This window comes from Gallus gallus, chromosome 21 (genome assembly GCF_016699485.2).
Source record: "Gallus gallus isolate bGalGal1 chromosome 21, bGalGal1.mat.broiler.GRCg7b, whole genome shotgun sequence".
Taxonomy (NCBI): domain Eukaryota; kingdom Metazoa; phylum Chordata; class Aves; order Galliformes; family Phasianidae; genus Gallus; species Gallus gallus.
In genome coordinates, this window is record NC_052552.1 from 3,252,161 (window position 1) to 3,270,360 (window position 18,200).

General features: G+C 48.4%; 1 protein-coding gene, 1 long non-coding RNA gene and 1 other non-coding gene across 3 annotated transcripts in view; all 3 read right to left on the reverse strand.

Annotated features, from left to right (window-relative positions):
- Nucleotides 1-5,148, reverse strand: part of GPR157 (G protein-coupled receptor 157) — an 8,823-nt gene extending 3,675 nt beyond the window's left edge. The window contains exons 1-2 of the mRNA XM_417598.8: nucleotides 4,711-5,148; nucleotides 109-322 (exon numbers count right to left, since the gene is read on the reverse strand). Of these exons, the coding sequence (XP_417598.5) occupies nucleotides 109-322; nucleotides 4,711-5,087 (591 nt within the window). The 5' untranslated portion in view covers nucleotides 5,088-5,148. The remainder of the gene's footprint in view (nucleotides 1-108; nucleotides 323-4,710) is intronic.
- Nucleotides 5,149-7,434: 2,286 nt separating this feature from the next.
- On the reverse strand, nucleotides 7,435-17,951 carry LOC121107378. The gene is made up of 8 exons (XR_006931989.1): nucleotides 17,845-17,951; nucleotides 14,009-14,289; nucleotides 12,501-12,562; nucleotides 12,275-12,406; nucleotides 11,725-11,823; nucleotides 11,074-11,272; nucleotides 10,604-10,682; nucleotides 7,435-7,937 (listed from the first exon to the last, which is right to left on the reverse strand). It is a non-coding gene; the product is annotated as an uncharacterized LOC121107378 (long non-coding RNA).
- On the reverse strand, nucleotides 10,502-10,610 carry MIR34A (microRNA 34a). Its single transcript, NR_031475.1, has one exon. It is a non-coding gene; the product is annotated as a microRNA 34a (primary transcript).
- Nucleotides 17,952-18,200: the final 249 nt, after the last annotated feature.

Genomic DNA, 18,200 nt, shown 5'->3' on the forward strand with positions numbered 1-18,200 from the left:
CAATTCCTGTCTATATAGCTGCTAAAACACAGCAAACTGTTCAGAGCACCGGAGGATACAATCACATAATAAGTCTGTAAGCTGAGCTGCAAGCAGCAAAGCACTCACCGCTCTGTTGATGTGCCTTTTGATGAGGATATAGAGCACGGGCAAAGTCACATAGGCCAGTATCTCCCAAACTTTCCCCGTTAGCAGCATCCACAGCACTCGATCCTCTGCATCCAAGTTGACCCAGCACCAGCCCACAGAAACATTGGAGGCATCGTAGCCAATCTTCTTCAGAGCCACAGCTGCAATCGTAATGGCCAGGGGGACTCCCCAGCTGCAGAAAGAACAAGCAGCAAGGTCATGCCAAGGACATGCTCAGTGCAGTCCCCACACACCCCATGAGAAACACAGCACCAACACATCTGCATCAGGCCTAAGGGAAGTGACAGCGACAAGCAAGCATCTGACAGCACATTCGTGCAGAATGCAAGCCCATGCAGTCCCATTTTAAATTCATCCTAGGAACCTGGGTTCTCAATTCCAGAGGACACACAAAGGAAGGAAACATAAAGATGTGCCATAATGAGGACCAGACCTAGAACCTGGCCTGTGCAGCAAGCGGTCAGAGTGCAGCAAGGCAAGAGACATCCCATCCACTCCTCCCATCCCCTTCTGGGGAGGCCCAAGATTCAGCAAGCCAGAGCACAGTGCAATGTGACCACCCTGCAGGACCCAGCAGTGCAGGCGCAAGCTGGCCCATTCACAGCTCTCCAAACATAAGCAGTCAAACCCTACACTGGATCCTAAGTGATGCTTGGCACAGGTGACAAAGAAATCTACAATTTTATTCCATCGTTTCTGCAGTATTTGTTTTGTTACCGTTGGTGATGGTAGTGGAGTATTGATCTTTTTGTTTGCTTTAATGGGGGTACAGTCGATACTCTGAGAGCAAAACAACAGTTTCTGAAGGGCAAAGGGAGAATTACTTGTCAGGGAAAGCACCAGTGGTAAGAGGATTTGAAGTAAGTAAGCCAGGAGGAGCTGGTTTCACATTATGTGGGGCTGTGTTTTGACTTCAGCTTCTTCCCTGACAGCACATATAGGGAAGCATTTAGCAGAACAGTAACTGTGCTGACGCACGTGGTTAATTCACTCAGCATCTCAGGCTGCCCACAAGGAGCCATAAGCAAACACTGAAAGATTCCCCAAAGCCAAGTGTAAAACACCCAAGCCCTCTCCCAGCTGCTGTAAATACCCAGGACTTTACAGTCCTGCCCTGGCCCATCACAGCTCACATCACCTCCTGCCTTTCCCATATCCACCCTCCCAAAAAGCTTCTGCAGAGGCTTACAAGGCACAGTTTATCAATGGGTGACAAATGCTGCTGAGAGCACAGACTGAGTTTCCAGCATGATCCTCCCATCTCCCATCCCTCCAGATGCATGAAGGAGAAAAGAAATGCATTAAGAAACTAATTCGCTTAAATAATTATCTTTACAGTGACCTGAAACTGAGAGAGAATGATGCAGGAAGATAAAACTGGGTCAAATTACTAGGCATAAATATAAAAGAGAGCAGTGTGAGGACATACAGACACATTAAGAGGCTGAAGTATGAAACTGCAGACAGCCAGTGAGGGTCTGAAAAAGAAAGAAATCGAGTATCCACCCCGTGTAAGGAAAAATGGGAAGAGACTGCCATACATCACGAGCATTTATGCTTGCATTATCACTGCAGCAGCACATTGGGATCAGAAGGCCATCACAAGTACAAAGGACGACAAAGTGAAAGGGAAGTCAGAAGGACTCTAGAGAAAAATCAGGCATTTCAAGGAACTTCTTTATCTTCAGCTTATTTGGAAATGATTTAGCAAAGCGGAAAAGAGAACAGACTCACGATTAGGTTTTTCTTAAGAACCCCTAGAGAACAGGTGACCAATACTGGAAAACACCAGTGCTTCATACTGACTTATGAGAACCAGATCTGTATACGATATACACACCCAAAGCGTGCTTGAAGAGTGGAATTAAAAGGATCCAAGATAGCCCAAAGAGGCAGAAATTTTGCTTTGAGCCTCTAAGGGTAATTATGTAGGCTGGGCCTTAGATCCAAATGCCATCAGTGTGGGAGATAAAAGGGAAAGCAGGCTGCAACTCCATCCCTATGGCAGACACAACAGCACCTATTTCCCTCATACAGCACCCCACAGTCTATTAATACAATTACATACAATCCAGCATATCATTCCAGATTAACAAGCACTGCATTCATGCAAGTTAAGACAAGAACCCTTACATTGCAGCTGCTCATGGCTCAAGCCCTGCTGGTTTTCTTGCCCTCAGCATGCCTGGGGTCAGATTGCTTAACACCACATTTTGATTTACTCTGGACAGGTGCTTTTTTTCCAAACCCCCCCCCCCCCCCCCCACCATTGGCTCTTGCAAGCAGGAAAGATTTGCTGCTGTCAGCCTGCACAGGTCAGACCCTACAGCAACATGCAGGCACCTCCCGCAGGGGAGCGGAGTTTTTGTTCTCCCAGAGAGAAAAGTCAGCTTCCAGAGATCCCAGCCCAGCTCAGGAGGTTCAGCACACACTGTAAACACAACTGCAGACCAAACCTGCTCCAATTTCTGCATTTTTCCAACCCAAACAATTGCTATCAAACAAAGCCGGCAGCAGACCCAAGGTGTGATCCGCTCCATTGCTCACGCTCCATTTGGATCAGGTGCTCCCACAGCAAATAAAGCATTACCCAACCGAGAGATGCTTTGAGATTCAGAACCCCAGAACAAGCGAGGCTGCCTGGAAATGTACCTTCTGGATCCCACAGTTTACACCTTACAAGTACTACGAGTATTTTCAAAGCAAACTGCAAACTTGTTTTCAAAGCTCATCTGAGCTCAACACAAATTTAAAACCAAAGTGAAGCCTGCAGCTGCCCTGTGTGGCTCTAGGAGAGGTGGATGCATTACCATGACTCGACTCAGCAAGGAACAAACCTGCTGATCAGGTTTCATCCAAGCAACGTGCTGATTTCCCTACAAAAATTCCAGGTATTGACTTCCAACAGATGTTTAGCCACCTCTGAGAGCAAAGCGTCTGGTTATGCTCAGTGTTTGACACACATTCATTGCTACAAACACTCGCACCAATGAGTCACCATTGGTGAGGACTGGGAAGCTCACATCCAACAGAATCCTGTCCTCCTCCCATCCCTTCCAGGCATGTGTCTCAGCACAGCTCTTCACACAATGGTTGCTGTGTGACTGCATTGGCAACCCGCAAAGTGAGCTGCAGCAGCTCCTGTCTGTGCAGCACAACAAGATTTTCCAGCCGTACCCACAGAATGCAGCCGGGAGGATGCTGAAGCACTGGGACGTGTGGGGGCAGCCCCCACCACATCCAGAATTTGTGTCTATAGCCAAGTTCTCATGTAGGGATGGAAATGCAGGGCAGGGGAAGGAAGATGGTCAGCAGGCGATGGGAATTGGACAAGTCTGTGATGGTTTTCTCTGCTTTTCATACATTATGAGGCAGGAAGATGCTCCAAACGTCAGCTCTGTGCAGAATGTGAGTTACTTATGAAGCAAAACCTGGTCATAGGGCTTACATGAAAGCCACAGATGCTGCCTTTTGAATGGAGCAAGCAGAGCTGAATAATACCTTCAGCTAAAGACAGCATTTTTACCATGAAGATCTGAAGGCAAACCTGAGAACTCACCAAGAAGCCCAAGGATGCCAAACAACATGAAACCAGAGGGAGAAGTTTAAGCACCAACCAAATTCACACAGCGAGTGATGAGCAGACAGGAAAGTCAGATGTGAACGTGCAGGCACCCTGCGCTTCCCCACATGCAGACCTCACCATCAAGCAGTGACAGCAACAGGTAGGGCAGAATTCGACCTTTCCTCCCTGATTCCCACCTTGCCTCGATGTTGCACTGGCCTACCTCTACCAGGACTCAACCTTAATCCCATCAGCTCCCAGGTCATGCAGTTGAAAATAAAAGGTGACGTTCATTGAGAAGCAGACCAAAGAAAACACACTGCTTTCCTTAATCGGATGCTTTTTTCTTCTCCTTTAAACCCAATCATTCCTAACAACGCAGTGCAAAAGCCTGGCAGCACACAGCACTGAGGGATCACTGTTTTGCTCAGCGCAGAGGTAGCACATGATTACCCAAGCTTAAATTGCATAATGAAGGCTTTTACTAAACACGACTGTGGAAAATCAGCTCACTGAACAGCAGAAACCAAGACACCAAGCTCCACTGTGGGCTGCCCTGTGTGCCTCCCATCAAATGTGCCCCAACAACCCTCCATGCTCTCCTCGCAGCGTGCTGCTCGTGGACAATGCCCTCCCAGTAGTGCAGGGTTACAGCAATTGCATGGGGATGGGGGGACGGACAGACAGACAGCCGATGGGGGGAGATCTGGGAACTGGAGCTCAAGCAGAGCAGGGATTGCAGACAGGTTTGGGGTGTGATTGCTGGGATGTGAGAGCAGGCAGCAGAGGGAAGAAGGCAGGATTCTGAGTCGCTGTCACACTTTGTGCGACTTTAAACTATTTTAACGTCTCCACATCTTCCCTTGGATGTGGCAGTGGGGAATAAGCAGGGTGGGTTAGTTGGGAAGCAGCAAACCCCATATTCCAAAGGAACTCGAGGAAGGCACCACATCCCTAAGGAGCGAGTGGGGGCCCGCAGGACCCACAGCACCCACCTCACGATGTGGAAGCAGCAGAGCAAGCCCGTGCCCGTGGGCGAGCCCTTCACAATGGTGACATAGAGGTAGAGGGCAACGGCCACGGTCCAGAAGAAGGAGCTGGTGTTGGAGAAGGTGGACAGGGCGCCCTGCAGCACGCAGTCCCACGAGGTCCTGTCGAAGTCCTTCAGCACCCCGTAGAAATAAGAGAGGGCGGAGAGGAGGTCGGCCAGGGAGAGGTAGAGCAGGAGCTCCCGGGGACGGGTCCGCAGCTCCGGCCACAGAGCGTGGGTGCCCACCAAGAGCCCGGAGCCCAGCGAGGACAGCACGCACGAGGTCAGCACGGCCGCCCGCTCCGCCGCGTACAGCTGCGTGGGGGGCAGCGGCTGGGGCATGCCGGGGGCACGGCGCCGGGCAGCGCGGGGCGGCGTGCGGGGAAAGAGGAGGGAGGAGGGCAGCATGGAGGGAGGGAGGAGGGACGGAGGAGGGCCGGGAGCGCCGGAGCAGCCCGCCCCGCCCCCGGGAAGCCCGCAGCCGGCTCGTTTCTTTAAACACGAAGCCCACCGGGACCGCCTGCTGCGGGACAAGGGGCGGTTCTGCGATGCTCCCACCCGAAACAACCGCAACAAACCACCGCCTCAAAGCCTCACTCGTTTCCCTCGATTTCAGCTCCGGGTCCAGGCGGATTGGTGCTGCTCTGCGCCTCGCTCCCTAACACAGCTTCATCCTTTCCTGGGGAGCAGCAGAGCATCCCAGCGCTAATTCTAACACGGCTTATTCTGACCCACAGAACCCGGTGTCTCACCCCCCCACCTGCTCCCAGCTTCTCTCAGCAACCACAAACCATCCTCCACACCCTGGCACGTCCATCCCTGGCAGAAAGATCTTCAGAAAACACGTCCAGTGTTTGCATATTGCTTTCTGCCACAGTGCGCTTTCAGTTTTACATCCCCATCTTCCAAACTTAGAAGGGGCTCTGCAACGTTTTATTTCTTGTATTTCGACCAGTTCTGCATTAAGAACTTTACATCACGTTTTTCAGAGTAACTCGTACCGAACTGCTTTCTTGTTATTTTTTGCACTACTGGCATTTTAGTGCAGGCCATCCCGCGGTTCCTTTTCCTGCACTGTCCAAACCCATCACTTCTGCTCCACATCCAAGGAAAAGCTGCACCAGCACCTCCCTCAACTTATTAGAAGGCCAAACTCTCCTCTTGCAGAGGCCTGACAGACCTCCAGTCATCTCAGTGCATCTGCCACGAGCTTCCCTTCCCCCTGAAGACCCTCCTGCACACACTTTTCACCTCTCACACTCAGCTATCAAGCAGGCTCCCACATTTAGAAGAAATGTATTTTGGAGCCTGACGCCCTCTGCATGATCTCCGTAGGAAAAGGAAGTTGCAGCAATGCAGACTCACTTTTCCCCTGAGCACAGGCTGACACTGAAGCTCTCACTAAACGCTATTCCAGACTTTCTTTAGCTATCATCTGACCCTAAAAAACCACATGACAAAGCTTTGTCACTGCTGCATTCCCAGTGGTTGCTCTTACACATTTTTTTGGCTTCCTCCTTTTCTTTGGTTTTCCTTCCTCCACTTCTACAGCACCAAAGAAACAATGCACTCCCACAGCAAACATCCAGGCACACCACTCCATCTTCAGCCTCAGCTTCTGAGCATTGGGTTTTTGGGGTGATGGATGCAGCTCTACAGTGCAGCCTCATTCAGAAGTCCTTCAAGATAATTCATTCCCACACTCATGACCTCACCTAAACTTCTAAAATCAGATAGAAGGGAATATCTGACATTTAGATTGGAGTCTGACAATTAAGTTGGAAACGCAAGTTCCGATTTTGTTCAGTTTTACTGAGATGCATTTTGCCCTCAGCAATCAGAAATCCATAGCACAGGCCCTTTTGCTGGATCTCTTCTGATTTTCTAGAACGAGGAATGCAGTTAATTTGCACACACAAGGCATCGCTCAGTAGGGGGCACGCAGAGTCAGTGCTTCAAAACTGAGTGACAGAAGGCAGGTCATTTCTTAAAGATTTCTGACATCTGCACATGCATCAGTCAGAGCTCTCAATCACCATCTAGGGGCTGAGATCACAGCACTGGGCATCTCCCCCAGCTTGGTGCCAGTCAAACGAGACAGCTTTTGTTGGATAGAGACTATGGGAGTACCTGAGCAGAAGTCCTGGGTTCTTTCCAGCTGACACACCTGTACACCAACTCTGCGTTCACCAAGGGCTGAGAAAACAGGATTGCTCTGGGCACTTCAGCACCGCATCGCAGCTTCAGAGAACACACGTGCAAGGAAGAGACTTAGCATTGCTTACAGCTGCACAACTCCCAGCCCGATCCCTCCGCCCACGAGGGGTCACTGCCGCTCCAGGCTGCCGTATCCCGCAGCACCACCCGCCCCAGCAGAGCTGGCAGCAAAGCAGAGCCCAGGGTTTCACTACAGGATTCATGGGAAACTCCCAGGGCTGCTCAAGGAAGTCCAGAATGATCGGAGGTGATGATCAGAGCCTTCAGAGCTTCTCGGTAGCTGTCCCTCCCAGAGCACAGCTTCTTTAGCTTCAAAAGACTCGAGCAAAAAGTCTGCAGAACACCCAGGTAAAGAAGGAGATGCATTTCCCCATGCATCTATTTACAACACTTACCAACAAGGCACAGCCAAACAGGTGCAGACACTGCAGCCGGCTCTCATGCAGCTCTTTCTGGGAGATGAAAAAGCAGCTTTTAGAGACTTGAAGGTTTTTACTTGGCAAACGCTGAGGTCAAACAGCTCTGCATTCACATGTGTAAGGTCACGCTGGAAGCTGGGCACAGTGAAAGGCTGTTATATACAGAACCAGAATTGCAATACATGTAGAAGTACACAGAACACATACAGTAGGGAAGAGCTACACAGCCACGTGTGCTGCATGCCCTGACTCCTTCTGCAGGAAGGCAGTTTTTGTTGAGCCCTGCACAGGTGACCCTTTTAGAAGGAGTAATTAAACAGAGCTACAGGAGCTACTGCCCCCAAACGGCAGCTCTAGCAAGTTCCTCTGAATTAATTCCAGGACTTCTGGAATTAACAAACATTATGTGAATTCCCATTTTATCCCAATTATGCAAAACTGACCTCCTGCTTCTGCTGCTTCCAGGTTAACACCATCATCCTCCTGCTTCCCAGCCCTCTGGTGGGCAGTGAGTCTGGTATGTGAAGTCATGGTGCTCCATCTCCCTGCAACAGAGCTGCAACAGAGCAGAGTGCACACAGCTACACCAGGGCACCTCACTGCTACCCACAGAGCTCTGTGCTGGCTCTGCCCAGCAACCCAAGGGCTTCCCTTTCATCAGGGAGAGATGCTTAGTCATTGTAAACAGCCTTCCATTAGCACTGAAAATGTGAAGTCAGTCTGCAGAGACTACACAAAAATTCAAGCCAGCAACTGACAAAAAAAGCCACCGCAGCAAGGACAGTTTGGTGTGGGCAGAATGTAATTAGCTACACTGCTGGAATGCAGCCAGCACAATCAGTGAATTAAGGATGGCCCCAGCGTTGTGACAGTTTTTCATTCCAAGTTTAAATTAGGAGATTAATATGGGATGTTCCTGCTTGCTGCGGCTGCACAAAAATAAAGGCATTCACACTATGTCAAATGAAAATACCACATTTAAGATGTAAGAGTTGTTGTCCATATGTTTTTCTTAGGAGACAACAACAGCAACAAGAAAATAGGCCAAATGCTTATATTTTGGGGGTGCCACCTTTACCATATATTGAACTGGAAGTACACACAGTATCACATGAGAGAAAGCCCTGCCTAGAGCCTGTAGTTTTAACACAGATGAGACGAGGATATAAAAGCTAACAAGAAGTCCCCTCAAGTGGAAGTCACGAGGTTTGCCAGCTTCTCTGGTCCCTGTGCCAGAAGCCTCATACAGATCTTCACACAAGTCATTTGAAGTGCATAGCAGCAAAGAGACAATTCTGCTAAGGGGAAGCGGTGTAAAACAGAGCTCAGAAGATTAGTTCTTTCATTAACATGAGGCCACTCAACCACTACAGTTCAGGCTCATCTTCAGGAGGATTCTGGAATCGTGCAGTAAAGCACCATGCCATACCCCTCACCCTCCTTCAGTGAGCCAAGTCAAAAGGTTTGCATTTAAGCCATGTGCAGGTGCTGACTGCTCAGGTCCCACACTTGTGGGATCTATCTGTCTAACCAGGGGATCAGCCACATCACAGCAATGACACTCAGTTTTCAGTGCTGTTTGCATCATGGGTTTCTTCCCAAGGTAGCAGAGAGCACATGGAATACAATTTGCAATGACACCCGCATTGTCAGACACAGACACAACTATCCATCCAGGTTTGAATGCTACCACACCGAAGTTAAGGTTCAAAGCATTGCTATATACTGAAATTCAAACCTACTAACTTTATTAACACAAAGTTGCTCAGGAATTACAGAGTAAGTGAGACAGGTTGAGCCCCATGTGTTTGACCATTGCCCCAACCACATTCCAGTCATTTTATCATACAGAGTAGCACTGTTTTGGCCAAGAGCACTATAAAAGGCACTTACAGAGAATACAGAGAGGCACTCTGCAGTGCAGTGATTTTTTAAAGCCATTTATTACCTATAATGCAGTAAAGTTAAAAAGCAGAACCGCATCCTGCTTCTCCCCAGAAAGCATGGGGCTGATTGCTATCTTTGCTCTATGAAGGATAAACCTAAAGCCATAAAGCCATCAAAAGAAATAGCTGGTCAGGAAAGCTGGTGTATTAGCTCAGAACATTTGTCTCATGACAAACACCCTGCAAAGGTAGAGATGAAGTCTCAGAAGAGTTGCAACAGAAGGATACTCTGCTCCCTTCTGGCCACCCATCTTCTAAGAGCAGAACTTTTATAGACAGTTCGTAAAGTTGCACAACTCCCTGTAATTGGTGCAATTATGTTCATGTCTGGAAAAAAAAGAAGGCATACAGAAGTGTAGGCAACCAAAGTCATAGCTCGTGTTTTAAAAAAGGCTTAAGGTTTGACATCCCTGGATTATGACACCCAGCCAAGTCAGCAGGAACCATAGATTAAACAAAGCCAACCTCTTTGCATCAGAAGTAATGAAAACTCTAATTCTCTGCACAAGTACTGTAAGTATCAACTAGATTTTGGCAAGGACTTGCCCTCTTCTGAGCTTGTGGAGCTCCGTTCCCCACCCCCACACAATAACTGCTATCATCTTAGATATGTCTTCTCCAGAAATCTCCCTTGTCTCACTCCTACCTAGACAAGGTGAGGAGAAACAGCTGATTGCATCACTAAAATCTAGTTCCTCTCCAGAAAGATCAGCTAAGTTCTCAGGTGCCTGACTGCTGACTGCATGTACTTGCCATACATACCTGTTGACCAGCAGCCAACAGAAATAATGACTACAGGTGAGTTGTTCCCATAGCAGGCTCAAAGCCAACTTGACATTACCAGCCTGAGCCTGAAACTAAGATGAATTCTCCCTAAAAGCAGGCCCTTCTCCCAATATTTAGTATTGCTTTTTTGCAGTGTTAGTAGCAGGAATTTTATTCTCAGTAATCTTCACGTGGAAAGGAAAAAGGAATAGCAAATCAAACTGCAACATGTTTATCTTCTTTTCTTCATTTGTGCCTGATGCAGTGGCCACATCAAGCATCCTGCAGCATTTCTTACATGAGCCCTCTGCTCCTTCAGACAACCCAAGCTCCCATGCAACACAGTACATCTGGGCAGCAACCCAACCAGGATCCCCATCCACCTCTCATGCCAGGGAGATCTGAGGCAGGCCCAACAATGTGTAGCACTTCTAGGGCAGTATACTTGCTGATTGCTTCCTTAACTATTGCTCACAACAACCAGCTAAGACACTGCCAAAGAAACACTCACAGCTGGCATCACGCAAGGAGAGAAGTTAGGGCAGGATGTTCAATCTTCTCCTTTCTTCTCATTCACAGAAGGGAAGAGTCTGGGGACAAAGAAAGAGTCAGTGATGCAACTGCAACAGTACTAATGGAAACAGCTCTAAAGGGAGAAGAGGCTCAAGGCCATAAACTGACAGATACTCTGTTCTTGACCACCAGTCTTGCATTACAAATACTAGCAAGATAAACCAGTTTCCATGTCTGCAATCCTTATCTCAGTTCCCAAATTTCACACAACACTGTTCAGGCAAAACAGCAGAACAATGACATGTTTCCAGATGCTTAATAGTTTAAAGCACAAGACTGTTTGAACTCTTGCTGGGTTCACTTGATTGCACAGCTTTGCTTTTATGTCACATGTGGTGTTAGAAGGAGAACTCACTGGAAACACAACCATCTGCAAAAAAATAAATGAAAAAAGGAACCAGTACTCACACGTATTAAAGCCATTTGACTTTCCTATTATCCATGTGGAACAGCCTCAGATGCTCTAGACGTGGTGTTATCTAGCAATCCTGCACTCCTCAGTTCCTGGAAACATCTGAGAAGACAACCTTCAGGGCAAAGCACTTCCTCAACTCTTGCATCACAGCCTCACAAGCAGGTTATTACTCCTAGGGAGTCTTGTGTGACACTGCAATATAAAGGCAAAATATGCTGTATGACTAGAAATTCACTTAGGCTTTCACCAGCCTTCTATTTCTTTCAGTGAGGCTCTGGTAATGCTCCATACACATTCTGAGACATCCAAGCCTTCTCTGTCTTAATGTTCCCCATGTTAGGAATACCACAAATTCAAAGAAGATAAGTTTCTATTTGGATAGCAAGATGCAACACCGGGACAAAATCCTTCCCCGCTCTCATGTTTCACCCTGCATCAAGCATCAGAAGCCTTCCATCTCACAAAGAAAGGCAGGTTGGGTTTATCACAAAGTCACGAGATGAAGCTCAGTGGCTTCCACTGAACAGTATGGCGACAGGGAGAGCTCGTGCCCTTTATATACTATGAGAGGTGACTGACAAAGGTGAAATGAAGAGCTGCAACGGCACACCAATCAAACAGTACAGCACAGAACAGATACCCACCAGGCACTGCGATAACAGAACAACGGCTCCATTCCCTGTGTCCCAGAAGACAGCAGCGATTAATTAACAAATCACTTCTTGACTGTAAGCCTTTTCACCCTGAGGAAGAGTGCAAACAATTCCAAAACATCAAAATCAAGACCTGACAACAGTCCCTTCCTTCTTGCCCTGAAAACGTGTCCCACTCTGGATCTAGCTGTCTGTTTAAACAATGACCTAATCATCCATCCAGCATTTCCCATCAGAATCAGAACAAAGCAGACTACCTCAAAGGCAATTACCAGGTCAGGGACAAGCACAGCTACAGAAGAGCAAAGCAATCAGGTACAGAAGAGGAAGATACTACTTCATCTCTCATCCTCCTCCGGGGAGAAATGAGACTGCAGAATTGGCTGTTCTGGGAACTGTAAAACTTTTTTGAGCCACTAAAAATTAAGCACAACAGGGCCAGAGAAAGATGCTTTGGGGAGCAGCCTTGTATCTGTGCAGCAGACAGTGATCCTGCCTTTCATTTTTCAAATCCTTTGACATCCCCTCTGTCGCCTCTTACCTGTAGGCGTTCCAGTGCTTTAGGAAAAGCACAAGTGGAACACCCAGCTGAAACTGTCTACTGCTGTGGGAGGGCATGGGCAGCCAGCTTTGAAGGCTCACAGGGAAACCAAGCAGTCTGGAGCTGGAAGAACTGTACAAAAATGGTGGTCAATCAGCTGAGGACCTTTCTTGGTTCAGCAGTTGTGTTACACCAGATCTTTTTCACCTCCCTTTAGTCCAAGTACCTGGCAAATTCACTGTTACTGTGTACACGTGGACAGCATTCTGTGATTCCGGTGAATTGAGACTGGAAACAACGAAAGCACAGGGCAGGTTAGCATGCTGGAGTGCAACTTCAAGGCCAGGGGTGTCACTGGAAGCTTACACATCACACTTCTTCCTGTATTTACCAGGTTAGGGCTACAAATCCCCCTCAGAAAGCAGTTTCCCCTTTAGAATAGATAACACAAGACCTGTTTCACTTCACAGTGACCTCAGTGTTACCCTGTGGGTGACAACGCGACAGGAACAAGTTTGTTGGATCACATAACAATACGCAGAATTGGCCTGTAAAGAAAGCACCAATATAAAACAAGCTGAGGGGTGTGGAGGACGGTAATTCTCTCCTGTTACGGAAATACTGCATTCCAAGAAAGGTAAAAAGTCCAGTCAGGTAAGATTTGCAGAATCGCTGTCATCACTGAGCTATGTGATACCATAAGCTGCATTTCATCGAGCACATTTATTTCACGTTCACTCCCAGCATTGTCATCTTCCTTTTGTCAAGGGGAGCTTTAAGCTGCAACTGACCCACTCGCAAGCTTTGAGCTGGTACCTGAGCAATGACCCACGGCTCTTCTGAAGGTGGAAACAACTGCCTGATGCAAGCAGGTCCTCTCTCACTGGGGATTCAAGTACTCCTGTCTTAAGGCTAAGCAGAGCTCAAGTTTCACCTGTGAAACTTCTGGGTGAAACTCGGCAAACTCAGAAGGAAACTCAAATGAAAAGATTAAATGACAGTTTTCCAAGTTCAGAAATATTTGTTAGAAGACACTCTTGCACATCAGCCAGCTCAACTGCCTGCCTAAAGCAAGGCTAGCCTCTAAACTAGATCAGGATACTCACATGTTTTCATACAGGTATTTCAGCAACCTCGTCCATTACTACACCACAGAATCGAAAGCTACGTCTAGCTGAGCCTGTTCTGCTGACCAGGATGAATGCCATGCCAAGAAAAACCACCTTCAAGCTGCAGTAAACCTCCAGCAGCAGCTGCAGAACAAGAGCAAATTCTGTCCCATGTCCTAAAGCATCTTGGCTTTGCTATTCTCAGCCTTCAGATGGAAGAGTAAACATCTTACTTCTCCAAATAGTTTTCCTAACTTGTAATTTAAAAGACAGGTTCCTCTTTTTAAAATAATGCATTTGATAAATTCTGACTTTAACACATATCCCTACAATATACAGATCCTAAATTGCACAGATTAGTTTTTATTATAATACCCCCTACTGTAACACCTGGGGGATGCAAACAAGTTGTCCATGAAACAGTTCCACATTACATCCCCTACAATGCATGCTCAACACGATCATACTTCCCATCCCTTCCTTCTCACCTCCCAGCTTCCTCAACAATACTAACCCCCCAAGTACAAGACAAACTGCTTAACATCTCCTGTTTGCCTTCAATTAATCATACAGGAGAAGCTTCCCTAATGAGATGTACTGACGGAGCCCTAGAGGAGAGATTTACCTGTTCTTTACAGTTCTGTAGGAGGTGATCCTGCAGGCAGCAGCACCCAAAGTCCATCAGAGCTCCAGACGGACTCCAGCCTTCTGCTGCCAACTGTGGGACGCTGTGCTCCAGGGAGGTGCAGACACCTGCTTCGTTATTCAGAGCCACTGCTAACTCAGGCAGTTCCTGCTTTCCTGATAGAGCTGCAACTCCACCCCACCTTCTGCCACCAGTCCTGCAGGTCAGCCTCAAGGCTGTAGGAACATGGGGCAATACCTTCGCAGTGAGTCACAGGCTGCCTGAAACAAAGCAGAACTAAGGCAAAGCAGAGCACACTACCAACTCCTTTCTGTAAAGCAAAAAGACAGACAAGAATTGCCCAGGATGGGGAAGCAGCAGGCAGATCAATGGGCGTAAGGAAGAGCCCTACTAGCCTGCCACGTTCCTAACCCTCCTGGTTTTCAGCTGGCCACTCAGCTCAGGGCAACACAGCCTTTGGTAACAGGCTCACTTACTGCCAGTGAGCAGCAAACAAGCTGCAGCTTTGTAGCCCCTGATCACATTGCAGAGAGAAGCCAATCTGCCTGTGGGTTGTGTCTTCCCACAAACCTTTATGCACTCTGAGAAGCACAAAAACTGAGATGTAGTAGAGAAAATTGAGGAAAGCAGTGCAGGTGACATTACCATGACCTACAGGACAGCTGTGTCTATCAGCCAGAATCACCTCACCTCACCCATCCAGCAATACAGACACTAATGCTCTCACAACACGGTGCAGTTAAGGACACCCCTACATTTCCTTCAGAGTAACAGTCTTCTCCCACCCCTTAAAAGGCATGGGAATTAAAATCTACTCCATCTCATCCTAATCAATCTTCACTTGCAGGTCTCGCTGGGTCTGGCTAATCTCACTGGTTTATGCAATACTAAATCCCCACATTAAAACAAGAAAAAGCCATGGAATTAACATACACCTTGCTTACTGAGCTCCTCCACATACAGCACAGGAGAAACCCTCCCACACACACAGTGTGCTGGACTTGTACCTTTCTCCACAGCAGTTAAGCAATTCATTTGCCAGGTAAGAGCAGACACTACAGCAGTCTGCCAGTTCCTAACAGGGGCTAAAATAAAGCCAGAGAGGGGTCTGTTCCCAGGGAGCACAGTGACAGGGCAAGGGGTAACAGCTTTTATCTAAGAAAGGGTAGATTTGTATTAGAAGTAAGGAAGAAATTCTTTGCTATGGAGGTGGTAAGGCAGGCACGGGATGCCCACAGAAGCTGTGGATGCCCCATACACAGTCTGGATGAGGCCCATGGCAGAGGGTTGGAACTGGATGGTCTTTAAGGTCCATTCCAACCCAAGCCATTCTAGGATTCCAAGCAACTTGTCTTTGACTTCACTCTTCTTTTTCCATAGAGCAAAAAACTCACTATTTCTGCATTCTAGTACATCCTGCTCTTCACCTCCAAACACCATTTAAGGAACCTTTCGTTGCCTCGTTTCCTCTTTCCTATGGAAGCTCAGAGATGTCCAGCACTCACATGTTAACTTCAATGGCAACCTCTTTAAAACAGCCCAGTCTCACTGTCAGGACAGCCAGCACTTGTGTTACCTTGAGAGCTGACACACCTTGGTGTTTCACACACTGAACTTCCCACGTACCCTCTCTTCCCCTTCCTTTACACAATGCTCCCTCACTCCCAAAGCTTATCTAACTTAAACAAAACCCACACAAATTGAATTTCATCACCCAAAGACTTGAGCAGAAACTCCCATTCTGATATATACACTCCATGGCCATTTGTCAAATGCCATTAACATTGGATCTTCCTGTAAAGCATCTTAGAGAAGGGTTTTACAAATTTGCTGTTTCGGAGCTTACAGAAACAGCTCAGAGCTCTGCTAGCAGCTGAGTTAGCTCTCACATCTACACAGGAGGCATTAATCTCTGTGGAAATGTGGCACAGACTGAATGCTTTCCAGCAGTGACTCCTGAAAAAGACAGATCTATCCAAGGCTGTAACACTGCTGTAGCTCCTGGAAGTAAGGTTACTCTGTCCCCCGGCTGGCTTCATTCTGCAGCAAAGCAAAGCAACCAGGCTGTTCTGGAGTCCTGCTTATCCAGTACATGAGGAGGGAGGTGTGCAGAGCACAGTGCACTGCAGCTCTCAGGGCTGTGCTCCACACCTAAGCACCTGTGAGTCATTAACCAAGCAATGCATGAGCATTAGCCATAGATCATAAACCCGGGTTCAAGAGCTGTCAGCAGCCCATGCCTACTCCACATGCCAGTCAAGAAGCCCATGGTTTTACAGCCTAGAAAGGCCTGGGAAAGACAAGGTTAACCAAATCAAGAAGTTTCTGACCTGCCCCCTGCAATTCTGTCTGCTGGGACAGAGGAGATACTGCCAGAGTGACTCACAGCACACATTTCACTTTGTTACAGCAGTTCTGTCTTTTCCTGCTTGTCAAGCACAGCTTCCTCCTTTGCCAGAACAACGAAGGATCTCTCAGCCTCCTCCCGGACTTGCCTCTTTCCTCCCTTCCAAACACAGAGGGACAGAAGTTGCCATCATCCTCTATGCTGAAAGGTGCTCCCCATGCATCACCAAACCATGGGGGAGATGTGAAGACCACGATTGTTTTCAGCACTTTCTGGCTTTCCCATCTGTGCGAGCAGATGAGATGCACACTGATCCAAGACTGGGGGAGGGCACTGCGCTGCCTGCAGCACAGCTAGGGAAGCTACCCTAGAATGGCAATCGTAACCAAACAGCACATGTACCCTTTCAGGTCCTGCAAAATAACCCATCTTATCCCCAGTCCACTGCATAAAACATTAAAGAGCATCCCACGCCACACAAAAATTAAGTCAATAATCAACCCAACTCTCTTTGGCTAAGTGGGAACTCCAAAACACACTAGCACACACAGCATACAAAATACCAAAACAGACTGTACAGATCTGAGGTGTATCTTGCTTACCAATTATATGATTTTGTAACATGGGTAAAAAAGTTAAGCAGGGCCCTCTCTTCAAAATACAGAGAAAGACTTCACATCCACCCACCTCACCTGCTCTGCTGAGATGTCCCAGATAGGCCAGAGCACAGGCCTGTGCTGGTGCACACAATGAGCTCTGTTGGGCCGGGGTACTGGCTTACGTCTGATCTGAAGTGACTCCTAGTGTCTTCATTTCTCATCTGAGCCAGTCCTTTCCAGCAAGCCTTCACCTCCCATGTAATCTAATAGCTGCCTAGATACCAGACAACACCACTGGGCAGTTTGCACAGACACCTGAAACTTCCCAACACGCAGGTGAGCAATGCGGAGGACACCCACAGGTAGGGATAGCTGAGGTGCTCTTTGCTGCTCAATAGAAGGATAAAATGGCACACAATAGAGCTCTCTTTCCCCACATTACCCTTTCCATTACAAAATGGTTATGAGAACAGCCTATAGAGCCAGGAGCAGCACTAGAAATAGGATGGAGAGAACAGTTTGTGCTCAGTGAGAGCAGCACAGCTGCCAGCTCCCTGCGAAAAGCAGGGCACAAAACAGGGCACGGCTGCTTTTCTGGATGCTGGTTCTTCCTGGGACCCCTCGCCAGGGGCTCCATCTCAGCCTGCACGGCTGCAGCAGGAGAAGGTGCTACACAAAGGGAAAGCAAAGGGAGTGCAAAGCCAACACCACACCCCAATAACAGATCAGCTCCCGAGCGTGCCCCTGAGAGACCCCAGGAAGCTCCCCTCTGTGCTGTGCACGCACCGCCAGCACGCCCCAAGCCCACGCAGCCGCAGGCTGTGCAGAACAGCAGGCAGGCGGCACAGGCACCGCACGCACACACGCACCTGGGGGCAGCAGGCAGGACGCGGTCCGGGCTCGCTGGGTGCGCTGCCGGCCCGGGGCCACATCCATCTCGAGCCGATGTTATCCCTGCGAGCGCACAGCCAGGGGCGGGCTGAGGCCTGAACAAGCCCAGACAAGTCCCACGGAAGCCTCTCCCCCAGCCTGCCGGGTCACACACAGCTCCAGCCCCGCTGCCCGCCCCGGCGCACCGCATGGCAGCCGACGGCAGGACTGGAAGGGCTGGCTTACATGTACCCGGAGGAAAGGCACGTGGGGGATGAATGCAGGACTCTCCCTTAGCAAAGGAACGTAACGCAGCTTCAGTCATATCACAGTTTCTGCTAAGTTTCCAGTGCGC